This window comes from Pongo pygmaeus, chromosome 21 (genome assembly GCF_028885625.2).
Source record: "Pongo pygmaeus isolate AG05252 chromosome 21, NHGRI_mPonPyg2-v2.0_pri, whole genome shotgun sequence".
Lineage (NCBI taxonomy): Eukaryota > Metazoa > Chordata > Mammalia > Primates > Hominidae > Pongo > Pongo pygmaeus.
Genome location: NC_072394.2, coordinates 15075565 through 15092812, shown reverse-complemented (window position 1 = coordinate 15092812; position 17248 = coordinate 15075565). Strand labels below are relative to the sequence as shown.

General features: G+C 43.9%; 1 protein-coding gene across 1 annotated transcript in view; it reads right to left on the bottom strand.

Moving 5' to 3' along the window:
- CFAP61 (cilia and flagella associated protein 61) overlaps positions 1–17248 on the bottom strand; it is a 313628-nt gene that overhangs the window by 13432 nt on the left and 282948 nt on the right. Inside the window, exon 26 of the mRNA XM_063659455.1 lies at positions 5181–5271. Coding sequence (XP_063515525.1) covers positions 5181–5271 — 91 coding nt within the window. The remainder of the gene's footprint in view (positions 1–5180; positions 5272–17248) is intronic.

Below are 17248 nucleotides of genomic sequence, written 5' to 3'. Positions count from 1 at the left end.
TTTTATTGATTTTCTCTATTTCCTTATTCTCTATTTCATTTATCTTTGTTCTAATCCTTATTATTTCTTTTCTTCTGCTGGCATTACGCTTACTTTGGTTTTCTTTTTCTAGTTCCTCAAGTTATAAAATTAGGTTATTGATTTGAGTTCTTTTTATGTAGGCACTTACAGCTCTAAATTCTGCTTTCTTTGGATCTCATAAATGTTGGTATGTTGTATCTTAGTTTTCATTCATCTATTAGCATTTCTAATATCCCTTTTTTATTTCTTTTTTGACCCACTGGTTGCTTAAGAATCTGTTATTTAACTTCCACAAATTTGTGAATTTTTCCAATCTTCCGTTACTGATTTACAGCTTCATTCCATTGTGGTTGGAAAATATACTTCGTATGATTTTAATCTGTTAAAATGTATTGACACTTGTTTTGTGGCCTAACATATGGCCTATCCTGGAGAATGTTCTGTGTGCACTTAAGAAGAATGTGCATTCTACTGTTCAACACAGAATTTCATCCATGACTGTTGGGTCCACTTGGCTTATAGTGCTATTGAAGTCATCTATTTCCTTATTGATCTTCTGTCTGGTTGTTCTAGTCATTATTGAAAGTAAAATACAGAAGTCTGCATTATTATTTTAGAACTGTTTCTTCTTTCAATTCTGCTTTTATTAATATATTTTGGGGTTCTTTTGTTAAGTGAGTATATGGTTATAATTGTTATATCTTTCCTACAGGATTTTGAAGGATCATTTTGACCGAATAAAATTTCACCTTGGTCAATGATGCTGTGGCTTTGCCTGCAGCTAAATAATGCAGTGCCAGTGTTCCTCTCTTTCCCTCCACAAGAGCATTTCAGATATCTTGGAATGAGTTTGCTTTTTAAAAATAAATGTTACGAAGATTCTTTTTTTTTTTTTTTTTTTGAGACTGAGTTTTGCTCTTGTTGCCCAGGCTGGAGTGCAATGGCATGGTCTGGGCTCACTGCAACCTCCACCTCCCAGGTTCAAGCAATTCTCCTACCTCAGCCTCCCGGGTAGCTGGGACTACAGCCGCCTGCCGCCATGCCCAGCCAGTTTTTTGTATTTTTAGTAGAGACAGGGTTTCACCATGTTGGCCAGACTAGTCTCGAACTCCTGACCTCAGGCGATCCAACTGCCTCGGCCTCCCAAAGTGCTGGGATTACAGGCATAAGCTACAGAGTTTCGCTCTTGTCTCCCAGGCTGGACTAAAGTGGCGCAATCTCAGCTCAACGCAACCTCCACCTCCTGAGTTCAAGAGATTCTCCTGCCTCAGCCTCCTGAGTAGCTGGGATTACAGGCACTTGCCACCATGCCTGGCTAATTTTTTGTATTTCTAGTAGAGATTGGGTTTCACCATGTTGGCCAGGCTAGTCTTGAACTCCTGATCTCAGGTGATCTGCCTGCCTTGTCCTCCCAGAGTGCTGGGATTACAAGCATGAGCCACTGCACCCAGCCCATGTTATAACGATTCTAATATTCATAACAGATGACTTCTAACAATATTCATAGATAATAGATAATAGTCTTTTCTTCCTTTCTTTACATGTGGAAGAAGAAAATTGATATACCAAGCTCTAGGATATCATAGTTAATGGGATTGAACTTCTGTACTTCCCTGAAGACAAGGTAGAAGGTGAAATAAAATGGTTTACATCATTTGAATATTTAAAAATAATTAATTTTAATTATTAGGAGTACATAATAGTTGTGTATATTTATGGAGTACATGTGATATTTTGATACAGGCACACAATGTGTAATGATCAAATCAGGGTAAATGGAGTATCCATCACCTCAAGCATTTATCATTTCTTTGTGTTAGAAATATTCCAATTCCACTCTTTTAGTTATCTTAGAATATAAAATAAATTAGTGTTAACTATAGTCACCCTATTGTGCTACCAAATACTAGATCTTATTCATCCTATCTAACTGTATTTTTGTACCCATTAACCATTCCCATTTTATCCACCCACTTCTTGTCACCCTTCACAGCCTCTGGTACCCATCATTCTACTATCTCCAAGAGTTAAATTTTTTTTTTTTAAGCTCCCACACATGTGTGAGAACATACAATACTTGTCTTTCTGTGTCTGGGATATTTTACTTAACATAATGTCCTCCAGTTCCATTCATGTTGTTGCAAATGACAGGATTTCCTTATTTTTATGGCTGGGTAATATTTCATTGGGTATATAGACCACATTTTTTTTAATCCATTCACTTGTTGGATGCTTAGGTTAATCCCCTATCTTGGCTATTGTGAGTAGTGCTGCAATAAACGTGAGTGTGTAGGTATCCCTTCGATACACTGATTTCCTTTCTTTTGGATATATACCCAGCAGTGGGACTGCTGGGTCATATGGCAGCTCTATTTTTAGCTTGTTGAGGAACCTCTAAACTGTTCTCCATAGTGGCCATACTAATTTTCACTCCCACCAACGGTATGCGAGGGTTCCCCTTTCTCCACATCCTCACCAGCATTTGTTACTGCCTGCCTTTTGGATAAAAGCCATTGTCGCTGGGGTGACATGATATCTCACTGCAGTTTTGAGTTTTAGTTCTCTGACGATTAGTGATGTTAAGCATTTTTCATATACCTATTGGCCATTTGTACCTCATTTCAATATTTGAGAAAAGAAATTACTATTATTCTTTAGTGCAGGCTATTCATTTTATTTTATTTTCCTAATACCAGACTCTTTGGTGAAATTCCTGTATATCTGCTTGTGTGGCTGTCGTTTCCACAGCAGCCCTTCTCCACTGTCACCTCCGCTGCTGCTTGTGGTGGCCAGCATTCACTGGGCCACTCTTCTGTGCCATCGCACACTTCCCCTCTGCTACTCCTCCACAGCTCTCTGAGGTGGGAATGGCTGGCCCCAGTTCTGCAGGAATGGGAGGGTCTGGCAGAGGCCACACTGCATAGTCCAGCTGAGCTAGGCAGATACCACTCTATGCATCACCACTTCCTGTGGCCTTTCCCATTTGACAAACGAAATGCTGAAAACAGAACAATCCTCCAATGGAGATTTTTTTCTTCCAGAGGTTTCATTTTCTGGAAATCTACAAGACCCACAAGAATGGCTGGAGGGCCTTTAGTGTGTCTTGGGCAAATGTCCGTGGCCACTTCTGGTCTGCTGCCTGGGCCCGCTGTCCACACTGAGTTCATAAACGGGTCCACAGCAAATATCCGTACACAGGTAGAAGTTTGAGGGTATCTCAGTGAGTTGTATGAAAAGTGGTGGATGCCTTGGGCTTGACAGTTTCCATGGCTTCCCTTTTAAGCTTTAAGACTAAAACCCCCTGGCTTTGTGCACAATGTTAACTGAAGAGCTCAGATCTGGGGTTAAGAAAGACGGAGGCACGGAGTTTTGATGGGATCACTTGGAAACGAAGGGCCCTTTACTGTAGGGGCAGTAGGAAGCTGCAGATGACATTCTGCAAGGAAGGAAGGTGTCTGAGGAGCTGAGCATTCAGTGAGCCCCAGGCTTACAACTCGGGTTCAGGTTTCCAGTTAGGTTGGCCTCCTGTAGCCCTAGGTGAAGTGTAGGGCCCTGTTTGGCCTGCAGCATCTTTAATGGATTCCATTGCCACATGCACGCCTTCAGCAGCCTCTGACCTGGGCATTCAGCCACCCAGCCCTCCACTTCCCTCAGCTGCATTTACTTGCTAGATCCTAAGCCACTGCTGTTTGGTTTTAACTTTAAACCTGTGTTTCCCAATCTAAGCCTGCTTCAGATTAGGAAATGATTTACAGTTCCCAGCTGGACCCTGGGAGTGAAACTGAAAAGTGGGGGCACTGACGAGAAGGTCCCAGGACACGCACTTCGGCCCTGTATGGTTCAGTAACCATGTTCCCAGCTTTGGGGTGAGACACCCCAGAGTGTGAAGCTTGCTGTGTCACCATGGAGCTGATTCAAAATCTCTAAGCTGGTCGGGCGCGATGGCTCATGCCTGTAATCCCAGCATTTTGGGAGGCCAAGGTGGGCGGATCACCTGAGGTCAGGAGTTCAAGACCAGCCTGGCCAATATGGTGCCCTGTCTCTCCAAAAATACAAAAATTAGCTGGGCGTGGTGGCGGATGCCTGTAATCCCAGCTACTCGGGAGGCTGAGGCAGGAGAATCTCTTGAACCTGAGAGGCAGAGGTTGCAGTGAGCTGAGATCACGCCATTGCACTCCAGCCTGCACAACAGAGGGAGACTCCATCTCAAAAAAAACAAAAACAAAAAACTCCAAAAACCCCTCTAAACTTCAGTTTCTTCACTGGGAAAGTCAAGATGATAACAGTGGCTCCTCCACTCTCCTTAAATCACAGCAAGAGCTGTGATTAAGTGGGGAACGCACTAGGAACGGGGTGCGTGCTCCCTAGCAGTGCCGTCCAATAAGGCGCATGGGCGCTCCCAGGTGGAAGGTGACAATGGAGATGTGGGAGTTGCCCATATAGACGGTAACATGAGGTAGAAGCTAACCCAGGTCCCAGTCCTTGGCTGAGAGAAGCAGGGTAGAGCCAGGCTGTAGATTCGACCACTCACTGAGCACAACTGTTAACGTTCCACAGTTCTGCTACAGACTCTCACATTGAAATAAATATTTTAACTTAAAGTTTCACAAATACCTCACTATTTATACTTCGGGGTCAAATTTCTTGCTGAGCATGGAGCCCTTGGGCTACGCAGCCTAATGTCCAGTTAATTCTGTAGTATTTTGAGAAAGAAGTTCTGGTTATAAAAGGAGTGTGCTTTTGAGGCACACTGGATGGCTTCCCTGTACATCTTTAAAAGAACACACACACACACATATGTTCCGCAAATGGCTGGCAAACACAGGCAGAAACTAAAGGAATGCAACTTTTGTTCTTGAGTGCAAGGAGATGCAACTCAGATTCAGTTTTCTGCCAGCACTCTGAGTTGATCAGAAAAATACAGTTCCTTATAAAAAGGAAAAAGAAATTTGCCCCCATAAAAAGATTTAAATAAAATCACTTTCCCTGAAATACCACAGTCTGCATTTACATGCTCTGCAGTTTGTTTATATGAGATACAGTTGTTTTAAAAAGTAAAACCATAAAATGCGAATGTAGGGAAAAGTCTAAATGATCAACAGCTATCAGCTGCTTATAATTTGCAAGGAATAATCCACATATCCATTAATCACTCTTACCTCCTTGGAGGCTAAGATTTGGCGTAACTCTTTCCTGAGATCAATAAAACGATCGTGGAACAGGGCCAGGCACCACGGCTTGGTGAAGTAGCTGGTAAGGAAAGAAGAGACTCAGTGAGCTGGCAACCCTCTCATTACCACTAATAAAGTATTTACCTGCTTTTTTGCCTTTATAAATTACAGTTCTGGCCTCATTGCAATCGTTTGCTCATAAAATGTCTTGTGGAACAGCCTGACCAATCAATTTTTTAAATGGATGTTCCTGCTGTAAGGCCAGGTCCCATAATTACATTTAAAGTGGTTTAATTCAGAGCTGGGGCAAGACCCAGTGAAGAATCCTGATTTTATCAGAATTTAAAAGCCTGAAGACTTGTAAAGAACGGTGTCTCCATTATCTGCCCTCGTTTGAGAAAAACAGATTGCAAGATTAACTGCTGCATAAATAAATTAAATTTGGGTAGACAATAACACAAATGTTGTTCATCATTAAGGTTTCTAGATTAATAATGGCCAGAAAAACAGGCTGCCTTGGTGCTGCAACATGCTGTTTGCACGGTCGCATCGACACTTAATTGAATCTCTTGTAGGAGAGCTGCATTTTTTGGTGTTCGTATTTGCTAACTTTTCACTGAAAGTTGAAATGCTTTCTTATATGGAGAATAATAAGATTATCCTTTATTTAATTGGAAAATTTGATGCATTTTTGGAATAACCAAGAACTCTTATTGGTATTTTAACTCTGAGTGTCTTGGAACAGGGAACTTAGAACTGTTTCAGGGTCAAAGCCATGTCGCTCAGGTGGGCTTTGCTCTCCTCTGGATGTGAGCTAGCTGTCCTTCTTACTGTTTATGGATGTTGTGTGTGCGCACAGGGGAAGGAAAAACCTGGTGCCTCCACGTGGATGGGCACCTTCCGTTTTCCAAGACGTAAAAGTTAGTTCTTAGGGATGGAGGTAAAGTGTCCCAGGGGCCACGGGGGCACTAGAGGACAGATACAACGCCGAGAGTCTGTGTTAGGGACAGCCTGGCACTCAGCGGTATCAGGCCTCACCCCACGCCCACTCGCTGGATCAGAACATGGCATCAGTTCCTGCTGACTCGCCCGCGTTGCTGTTCAGGTGGTATGTTCATCCAGCTGTTAACACACTGTCTTTCCTCAGCGGCTGAAATCCCCCATGTTTGTTTCCATGGCACCATCGGAGCTCCCACCCCCTTGGTTTTGGGGGTCTACGGCCACCTCCGTCTGGTGGCGGAACCGCCTGCTCGCTGCTTTCCTCATTTCCAGTGCCGCCTGTTTCAATAGCCCAGGTGCTCTTGGGCCATGCTCCCTGCCCAGCGCCTTTACAACTCTGCCCTCTGTGTTGCCCGTCGGGGACCCTTCATCGTCTGCTTCAGAGAGGGAGTTCTGTGAAGTCCCACTTTCCTTGGGAACCCACTGTGGCCTGTCACGAGCTCTGGCCCTCCATCTAAACACCCGGGTTCCCACAGCCTTATCATGCAGAATAGCGTCACTGCCCTAAAAAGCCCTCTATGCTCTGCCTACTCACCGTCTCTCCTTGCCTCCCTCTGAACCCCCGGCAAATTAACTTTGGAGGAACTTGAATTGTATTAGAGAAAATGGGGGCTGTGCAACAATTTTTGTAAAACATTGAAAAAAATCCTAGTGTCCAGGTTTTATTTCAGAAATAGAGTGGTGTTCTCCCAACCACACAACAATACACATCACACTTGCCAGCAACTCTAAAGGGAATGGATTTGCGACTTGAGGCTGTGCACTGCAGGTGCCCACGGTGGCTGGCCCAGGGCTGGGCCTTGGGGCCCAAGCTCCTGGCAGGGACCTGCATGGTGAGGGCAGGGCTCAGACCTGGCTGCTTTCCCCTATCCAAGGAGAACTTTAGCACCAGCTACAGGCTCCCAGGTGAAGGTGGCCAGGAGGAGTGAGGGTGTCTCGGATCCTGTGGGCTTCCTAAAATCATCCTACAGCAGCAGCATGGCAGCTTTCGTCATTCAAATTGGAAAAGCTCTGAATTTAACCAAACCTATTTTACAATTGATTGTAACGTTGAGTCAAATGAAGATGGTTTCCTTTTGATACAAGAATGTTAGGAGGAAATTCTGCTTTAAGAAAAGTTTTAGGAACCAGGTATGATGTGTCATGCCTGCAATCCCAGCACTTTGGGAGGCCAAGGTAGGAGGATCACTTGAAACCAGGAGTTCAAGACCAGCCTGGTCTTTGCTATTCACAATAGCAAAGACTTGGAACCAACCCAAATGTCCAACAATGATAGACTGGATTAAGAAAATGTGGCACATATGCACCATGGAATACTATGCAGCCATAAAAAATGATGAGTTCATGTCCTTTGTAGGGACATGGATGAAACTGGAAATCATCATTCTCAGTAAACTATCGCAAGGACAAAAAACCAAACACCACATGTTCTCACTCATAGATGGGAATTGAACAACGAGAACACATGGACACAGGAAGGGGAACATCACACTCTGGGGACTGGTGTGGGGTGGGGGGAGGGGGGAGGGATAGCGTTAGGAGATATACCTAATGCTAAATGACGAGTTAATGGGTGTAGCACACCAACATGGCACATGTATACATATGTAACTAACGTGCACATTGTGCACATGTACCTTAAAACTTAAAGTATAATAATAATAATAAAAAAAGACCAGCCTGGATAACACAGTGAGACCCCCATCTCTACAAAAAATAAAAAATAAAAAAAATTAGCCAGGTGTGGTGGTGACACATGCCTGTGGTCCCAGCTACTAGGGAGGCTGAGGTGGGAGGATCACTTGAGCCCAGGAGTTCGAGGCTGCAGTGAGCTGTGATCACGCCACTGCACTCCAGCCTAGGTGACAGAGTGAAACCCTGTCCCTAAACAAATAAAAATAATAGTTTTAGACCTCCCCCAGGTTGAACGATTTCTATGCTTTAGGCTCCTTCTGTATCCATAGGAAGGAGAGGGCATCTTGGATCCTGGTGAAGCTTAGGGCCAGGTTTCTGTATTTTTGGCCGCCAGGTACTATGGTGCCATCAGCATTCATGATGAGCTTTTGGGAAATTTGTATTTCCATGAATATTGTGAATTTTAAAAATAAAAAACATTAACTTTTTTCCCCAATATTTATTCAAAAGGGGAAGACTACTAGGAGCCACGAAGTAACCCACACAGCCTGTTGTCTAGAAACCTTCAGGAGAGAGGGCCAGGTATGCACATGGCTCCAACGTGCTTTTTAAGGGTCTGTGTGCACGTGGGCATCAGTGCCACAAAAATCATTTTTGCACAGCTGGGAGAAAAAAGTTACACCTCTTCAAGAAAGACATTACTGTCTTTGTTCATGCTGCCAATGGCCAGCCTGGTTTATCTGGGAGGACTTAAATTCCCCATCACTTCTGCAAGTAATACACTTTTCCAAGAAGCCCTGGGAGATTTTGACTTGCGGAACTGAATTAACCATTTCTGGTCGATATAGTCGGATCATTAAGCAATTGACTAGACGTCTCCAGAGGTCATCCTTGCCTGCTCATCCAGGCAGTTACATCGACAGACTCATGAACTGAGTGGGGATGTGAAGGCCGGCTTGGCCATTAGACACGCTGAAGGCCGAGGAAAGCTGATTAACATAACACACTGGGAGAAATTGTAGGAAAGAGTCCAACACATCTACAGGGAAAGAGAAGTGGTAAAGGTGTCCTTTAAAGGCCGGGATCTCAAGTCCAAGGCCAAGGTCTTCCTGGCCAGCAGGAAAGAAGTGCTGCGACTGAGGCGTGCCCTTTCCAGCACTGGCATGGCGTGGCAGGGCATGCTGAATTATGCACCAGGTGGCAAAGAGGAGGCGGGTGGCAGGGAAGAAACACATCACTTTTTCCAAGATTTTTTTTTTTTAATAAAAAGCATTCTAGTTTTCTCTTGGCATGAAAAAAAGTGTCTACTTTTAGAGCTGTTCACAGGCTCCCCAGCTGACACTCACGCCTGCAGAGAGGGCTGCTGGAAAGTCAGGAGTCACTTTTCTCCGGGCAGGCAGCTGCCGCCAGGAAGGCCTACGGGTTTCCTTAGAGAATGATGCTCTTGCTTGTACATGTCTTTTCTGGCACAGTGGAGGGCAGACTGTTCTTCTAAGATGCCTGCCTGAACGTCAAGCTCAGCCATGAGTGTCAATCTTGTGATGCCAGAGGATAGAGCATAGCTGGTGGGGCTTGCCTCTCTATGAAGCAGCCTGTGTCATGTCTCCATTCGATACACAGAAGGTAGGCAGTGATAAATATCACGGTAGCAAACAGATACCCAAGGCCAGATATGACATATGGACGCATCTACTTTGGCCTGAATGACATTTGGAATTTGGGTTTCAGGCCTTTCTTTGATGAGTCAGATTAGGCAATGCTGTGTCCTCATTTTCGTGTGGCAGCTATCAGCTCAGTTGCCAGGGATGGCCTCCGTGGTTCGTCCTTGCTTTCCCACCAGTCTGGCCAGAATTGCTCCTCTCCATGGGTCACAGCAGGCATCTGGGTGTGCCAAACCTGGCAAGAGGTCTGGGTGAGAGGAAGGCAGGATTGTAAACACATTTCCTAAAGCCCCTCTGCCCCATGACCTCTTCCATAGTGGGACGTCTGCTAAGAACACTAGAACTATGTCCTAGCTTTCTTTTTTCTTCTGTCCATCCATCCATCCATCCATCCATCCATCCATCCATCCATCCATCCATCCATCCATCCATCCATTTATCCATCCACCCATCTATCTATCCATCCATTTATCTGTCCACCCATCTATCCATCTATCCCATCCATCCATCCATCCATCCATCCATCCATCCACCCACCCACCCACCCATCTATCCATCCATCCATCCATCCATCCATTTATCCATCCACCCATCTATCCATCCACCCACCCATCCATCCATCCATCCATCCATCCATCCATCCATCCATCCATCCATCCTAACAGGTCTAGTGAGGCCTTCCTAAACCCTGTTTCCTTATTTCTAGTGGCTGCTTTCCTCTGGTCCTCTGCCTCTGCTGCATCACTCCACCCCTCAACGAACATCCCTTCTTTCCCCGTGCTTCCATGTAGACTTTTCTCCCTCTCTTCTCTGTCCCAGGTGTCTTCAGAGCTCCTGACATTAACAGTTGCAAGGAAGGAGAAGAACTAGGGTACAATTCTTTGCCATGAATTGAATATGGCCCTCACGCCTGTGTCAAACATGTGAAGGGCACTGAGGGTACCATGGTGAGAGAAAGCCCCTGCCCCAGAAATGCACACATGGTGGGTGGGGGTGGAGAATGTCAGAGCCACTTATGATGGCCTGGCATGGCAGGGCTGCAGAGGGGTGCATGCTGGGGAGGCGGGGGCTGGAGTGTGCTCCACGAGGCCTGGCACTGTGGCCCTCTTGACCTCACTTCTTTGTCCTCTCTGCAGCTTCATCCCTAGGCTACCTCTCTTGGGCTAGTGTTTGCCAAACTTCGGTCACTTGGGAATCAATCGTTTTCTGTGTGACTGCATTACTGAATACTTCCAAATTTTCTTAAAATGTTTTTTTTTAGAGACAGGGTGTTGCTTTGTCACCCAGGGTGGAATACAGTGGCACAATCATAGCTCACTGCAGCCTCAAACTCCTGGGCTTAAGTGATCCTCTCGCCTCAGCCTCTCAAATAGCTGGGACTATAGGTGCACACCATCACACCTGGCTAATTTTCTATTTGGAATCTTTTAGAAACGGGGTCTTGCCATGTTGCCCAGGTTGGTCTCAAACTCCTAGCCTCAAGTAATCCTCCCAAGCAGCTAGAATTACAGGCACCAGGCCTGGCCCAAAATTTTCTTTACACTGATTTGTCTTTTAAAAAAACGGAAATAATTACTTTTGTCTTGTCCTAAGTATGATACCTATGAAATCACAGGTTTGATGTGCTTGTTATGTTTTATTCTAATTCCTGTTGGAACAAATCCATCATTAGTAAGATGTGGCTGTGCTGCCTGAGCTATCCTGTGTACCACCTGGTGGGTGCTTGCTACACTCTGGGAGGCATCCTGTTGTATTATAGCTTCATGCTGGAGGCACACTTAGATTCATCTGGGGACACAAACCAACAGACTCTGTTGCACACCATTTCTGTGCATTATCTCATTTCATCCTAATTCTAATCCTAGAAAGTGGGACATGTTGGCCCATTTTACAGATGAAGACATAGAATCAGGGAGCTTAAATGAATTGCCCAAGGTCACAGAGTTAATAAGTGGCTGAACTAGGTCCTACCCATAGTTCTGTGTGGCCCATGCTCTGAACAACTGTGCAACCAAATCCTATTTCCTTATGTTTTTTCCCGAGTCTTTCTAGCAACTCTCTTAATCACCCCAGTTTCCCAACTATCCCCTACATTAGCTAGGATTAGATATGATTGAAATTACAGAAAGTTTCAAAGTAACTGTGGCTTTCAAAAGGCAGAAATGTATTTTTTTTCATGTAGAGAAGGTCTAGATGGGGAGTCTAGGGCTGCCAGGGTGGTTCCATGGATATCAGAGCACAGTACGTTCATAGGGGCCTTGGCCTCATGATTCAAAATGGCTGCTGAGCTCCAGCCATCACATATATGTTCTGGGATGAAGTATGGGAAAAAGAGGACTCATCTCCTTTCCTCTAAGGAGAGTTCCTGGAAGTTTCACAAAGCACTTCCATTTATATCTTATTGGCCAATGGCTGGTTGCATGGGAGGCTGGGAACCACTGTCGTTTATTTTAGATGTGATGTACTTCCCTATAAATCGGAATTCTGTTCCTGAAGGGGAAAGACAGAATGGATGTTTTATCAGCTGTGATACCCCAAAGACTCTACAGCATCTATTTTAACAAAAATCTTTTCTTGAATTTATGAAAACTGGGAGATGTTTTTGGCTGAGATTTCCAGAGCTAGAACATGTTTATCACTCTAGACTCCAACTACTCCAAAACTGAACACTCTGGGGAAAAAAAACCCACAGAATATTTTCCATGTGTGACTTCTACCTCCAAGCCAGTGGGAAAGTCCCGGTGTCCTCAGAGTCCTACATGTTACCATCTGGCCCGACCTGGCTTAACTGCAGAGAACACGTACAATTTGCATTCACACTGTCAGGTAGGGTTATGATCATTTTATTCTACTCATGAAAGAATGTAAATTCATGCATTTCAGTACAATTTTCAAAAATAAGAATAGGAACAAGTAAGTATTTCTAGTTATTCCTGGGTTTGCTTGGAAATGAGACCCCATGACACGAGCAGACACAGCCCTGATGCCCTGCAACAAAAAATCCCAAAGACTGAGATGGAAATCTGACTGAATATTTCCTTGAGTTCAGCCTGAGTTTGCAAGAATCTGTATCTGGTCAATTTTTTTATTGCTTTGAGGCAGATCTAGAAAGGTAAGATTAATGATTTTGAAAGCAAAACCAACTAGTTATTTGATGACCAGTTGTAATTGTCACATGCTATGATCTACATAACCGAAAGAGCGGCAGCCTCGAAATATAATTTGGCTGTGGTCTCATTGTCACAATGCAGAGCTGGCCTCAGATGTTTCCTGCTCTACAGAAAAACGGCTTACAATTCATTGGCACTAACACTGAAATTCTAATTTTCAGCAGAAATCAGCTATTTTCTGAATGGCTTGTAAAATTCCTCTCTCTTAATGCTACAGAGCAGTGTTTTGCCAATGATCCTGGTTTACCTGGGAATTCAGAGGCTAACACTACGGCCACACACAGCGGCTTATGCCTGTAATGCCAGCACTTTGGGAGGCCGAGGCAGGTGGATCACTTGAGGTCAGGAGTTCGAGACCAGCCTGGCCAACATGGCGAAACCCCGTCTCTACAAAAAATACAAAAATTAGCAGGGTGTGGTGGTGCATGCCTGTAGTACCAGCTACTTGGGAGGCTGAGGCAGGAGAATTGCTTGAATCCGGGAGGCAGAGGTTGCAGTGAGCTGAGATTGTGCCACTGCTCTCTAGCCTGGGTGACAGAGCGAGACTTTGTCTCAAAAAAAAAAAAAAAAAAAGCAGCTAACATTGCTTAAAACTAGGTGCCTCCCACACCCTGGGCTCCCTTGCCTGGCAGCACTGGTGCTGGGAGGCACTGCTTTGCAAGGCTTTCTCTGCTCCAAGTGCATGGTTTGCCTCTGCTGGAGGCCACTGGGACCAGCATGATGTGTGTTGTCTGTGAGCTGAACACCCAGAGCTGTCTCAGAGGGAAATCCTGACCAGCCCACAGGCCCCACGACCTCCCCTGCCGAGGGAGGGAGGCTGTGCTCTCTTGCAAGCACAAGTTTTCCTTTAGGTCTTTTGATGTCTATAAGAACATGGAATCTGACCTTCTGTGCCTTCATCAGGTCACATTTGCTCTGGACAGGACCAGAAATTCCCTGCCACCCTTGCAACCAGAGTCTTAGTTTTCAGAAAGTTGAAGAATTACCTGAAGGATCTGTCTGCTGTCCATTTGTTTTTCTGAATCCCAGACACTCAGCCCAGGAACAGCTTAGAAGATGGAATATGTTAATTCATGAATTACGAATCTAGCTAGTGCTAACATTTCTCTCCTTGCTCTGATCTCTAAGGAGTGGGAAGCCACACATGTGGGCTGAGTTGGTGATCCATTCTCAGGATGCAAGTTGACTAAACAAAGACCGATGCTTGCGTTGGTGGTCTCTCCATCTCAGCTCAGATTCGTGTTGCTGACCTGGCCTCAGTTTCCCATTTACTAATGTCCTTTTTCTTTTTACCCCAGCTCTGCCGCTTGTCAGCTTATGTAATCTGGAGCTAGTTAGCTTTAGTCTCTCTTAGTCTCAGTCTTCTTAGCTGTAAAATGGGGATAATGATGGTCCTTCGTTCCAAGAGTTACTACCCAAATTCAAGGAAACACTCCAGGTAAAAGATTTGGCGTTATGCCTGGCACAGCGGAAAGGCTCCATATCAATGATTATTACTGTTATTGTTCTTAATTATCCTATTGCATATGTTTGTGTAGGCTGCTTCACATCCTTTCTGGTGTGAATTAGAACTAAAATATTAAAATACTTTTTTGTTTGCTGCTTAATTCAAAGAAAGTCTTTCTTTGGCATAACTGCAGTTTTTCTCCTCAGGGAATGCTTTTCCTCCATTCGAAAGTACTGCATAAATTAATTTGCCTGCCATTTTATAGAGCAATAAAGGTAAGAGGACATCATAACTAGCCTTCTTGAAATTTTGTCTTTCACTAAAGAATTATGCGGAAATAGGCCAGGTACAGTGGCTCATGCCTGTAATCTCAGTGCTGTGGGAAGCTGAAGTGGGAAGATTGAGGACAAGAGCTTGAGACCAGTCTGGGCAACACAGGCAGACCCTTGTCTCTACAAAAATTAAAAAATAAAAACTAGCTGGGCGTGGTGGTGCGTGCCTGTAGTCCTAGCTATTTGGGAGGCAGAGGCAGGAGGATCACTTGAGCCCGAGTTTGAGGCTGTAGTGAGCTATGATCATGCTACAGAACTCAAGCCTGGGCAACAGAGTGAGACCTTTTTTAATTTAAAAAAGAATTCTGTGGAAACAAATAAAAATTGCACGGAAATTGTTAAACTGAGGCCTTACTTTTTTTGTGTCTGAATTGATTAAAATTAAATACAAACCGTCCAAATGGAGTTATTTCTTTGCTGTTTTGCCTGCTTACTATGTTGGGTGAGCCAAGTAAATCAAAATAGTTAAACAAGTTGTTCACTGAACACATTCAGATGGCAGTTGGGAAAACTGGCCCCGGAATTAAGGTCCAGGCATCCTAAAGCCCAAGCAGGCTGAATTTTCTTCTGACCTGTCTGACTTTTGGTCTTACTTGCCAGAGCAAACCAGTTTTCTTGTAGAAATAGCATAATGTTTATACACTTAAGAATTTTGTGTCTATTTAAGTTTATCGTGAAAGCACAGCCGCGGGTCATTCACACACTTTGCCATGGAGGGAAGCTGGATTTGGCAGTGCCTTACAGCAATGTCTGCCGTCAGGGTACAGGACTGAGACTTAGTGCTCCACCTCTTCCCTTTTAGTCCATCTACAGTATTTCTTTGCACATTGCTGGTTTCTTAGGGGCTGCACTAATTGAATTTGCACAATAAATCTAGTGCCCTGGAAGTTGGCCAGCTATTTACATTGATTTGTTATATAAGTTCAGCACTAATAGTATGAGGCAAGGTTAGCATTTAATTCTGCAGAAAAGGGGAAGCTCTTAGTGCTTCAGCTTCCCTTCCTGTGCCTGTCTGCTCTCATTCTGCTTCTCTCTTCATAGAGAGCACAACCATTTTCCTTTAATTAGGCTGCAGAGAGCCCAGGCCAGCATTAGGCCAGGCGGCCACTCAGGCTTACTCACAGTCATGCCCATTTCCTATCTATTTTCTGTAGGAAAAGAAAAAAAAAGTGTATATGTGCACATATAAACCCCCACGAGTCAGGGGGAAAAAGGAGCCAGATAGAATGACCTTTTGTGAGGCTGAGGCTGCAAGAACTAGCAAACCCCATAGAGCAAGATATTTCACTCCCTTATTATTCCTTTGGTTAAAGTAATGGCTCTTTAAATTCTGAACAAGTGCTTAGCAGAAATATCATTGACCAGGACAGAACACACACACCATGTCTGAAATGTGTTTAAAATAATTTTAAAAATAAATAATGAATACATGTTAAAAATAATTCTCTTTCAGCAAATAGGCTTTTCTAATCAATGTGTTCCTTTTTTTTCTAAAGCTTTTACCGAGAGAATAATAAACTACAAACTGTTTCTTCACTTCTTTTTGTCACTCTTAGGATTTCAGGGTTGTGGTTTCCAAAAATCAAGCATGAAAATTTAACTAACATATTCCTAGTTCATATCTCACCAAAACACAATAATGAGGGTAATGGATTACAACCCACAGAATAATGCAGGAATCCATAAGTCCGCACTGATAAAAATGAATGAATGAGTAAATAAATGGAGGAGAAGGGACAACTCTTCCTTACAGTAGGATGCTAAGTAATAAATATATAAGAATTATGGAAGTAGAAAAATCACCATTTGGTAATCAGTGCAGTAATAGTTATCTCAGCCAAGAATTGTCCATGGAGTCTAAAATTTGTAGAACAAATTATGAGACATAAGGTATTTATATAGTCTCAAAGTATCACTAATTAGTTATGAAGGTAAAAATACCTATATAAATCGTCTCCCTAGCTTTCCAGGGTGGAGAAGTCTGCAGCCTCCATTCTAACCAAGTGATCACAGTTAACAAAACTGCTGGGATCCAGCTCACCAGCTGGTGAAGGACACTTCACTCTGAGAGAGGACATTCTCTTGAAATCCTCACAAGGTATCAGAGCCCCATTTTTTTAAAGCTGGGAGGGATAAGAGATTACAGATTTTGGCAACTTTCTTGTTCTACAGGTAGGAAAACAGAGGCCCACCGCTGCACCTGCTGAAGCCCCCATGGTCCGGTCAGGAGCCATGAGCCACCAGTGGCTTCTGAGCACTTAAAATGTGGCTAGTCTGGGCTAGGTGTGGTGGCTCACACCTGTTAATACTAGCACTTTGGGTGGCTGAGGCAGGCGGCTCACTGCAGGTCAGGAGTTCGAGACCAGCCTGGGCAACATAGTGAAACCCTGTCTCTACAAAAAAATACGAAAATTAGCTGGGTGGGGTGTCACATGCCTGTAATCCCAAATACTCAGGAGACTGAGGTGGGAGGATCACTGGAGCCTGGGAGGCAGAGGTTGCAGTGAGCTGAGATGGCGCCATGCACTCCAGTCTGGGTGACAGAGTGAGACCCTGTCACAAAACAAACAAACAAAAAACAGCTAGTCTGAATTGAGATGTACCTCCAGTATAAAATACACACTGAATTTTGAAGATAATGCAATAAAAATGTAAAATAGCTTATTACTGTTTTTGTATTGACTAAATGTTGAAATGACAATAGTTTTGGATATATTGGGTTAAATATAATATATTATTAAATTAATTTTCTCTGTTTCTTTTTATGTTTTTAATGTGACCACTAAAAAGGGTACAATTTTGTATGTGGCTT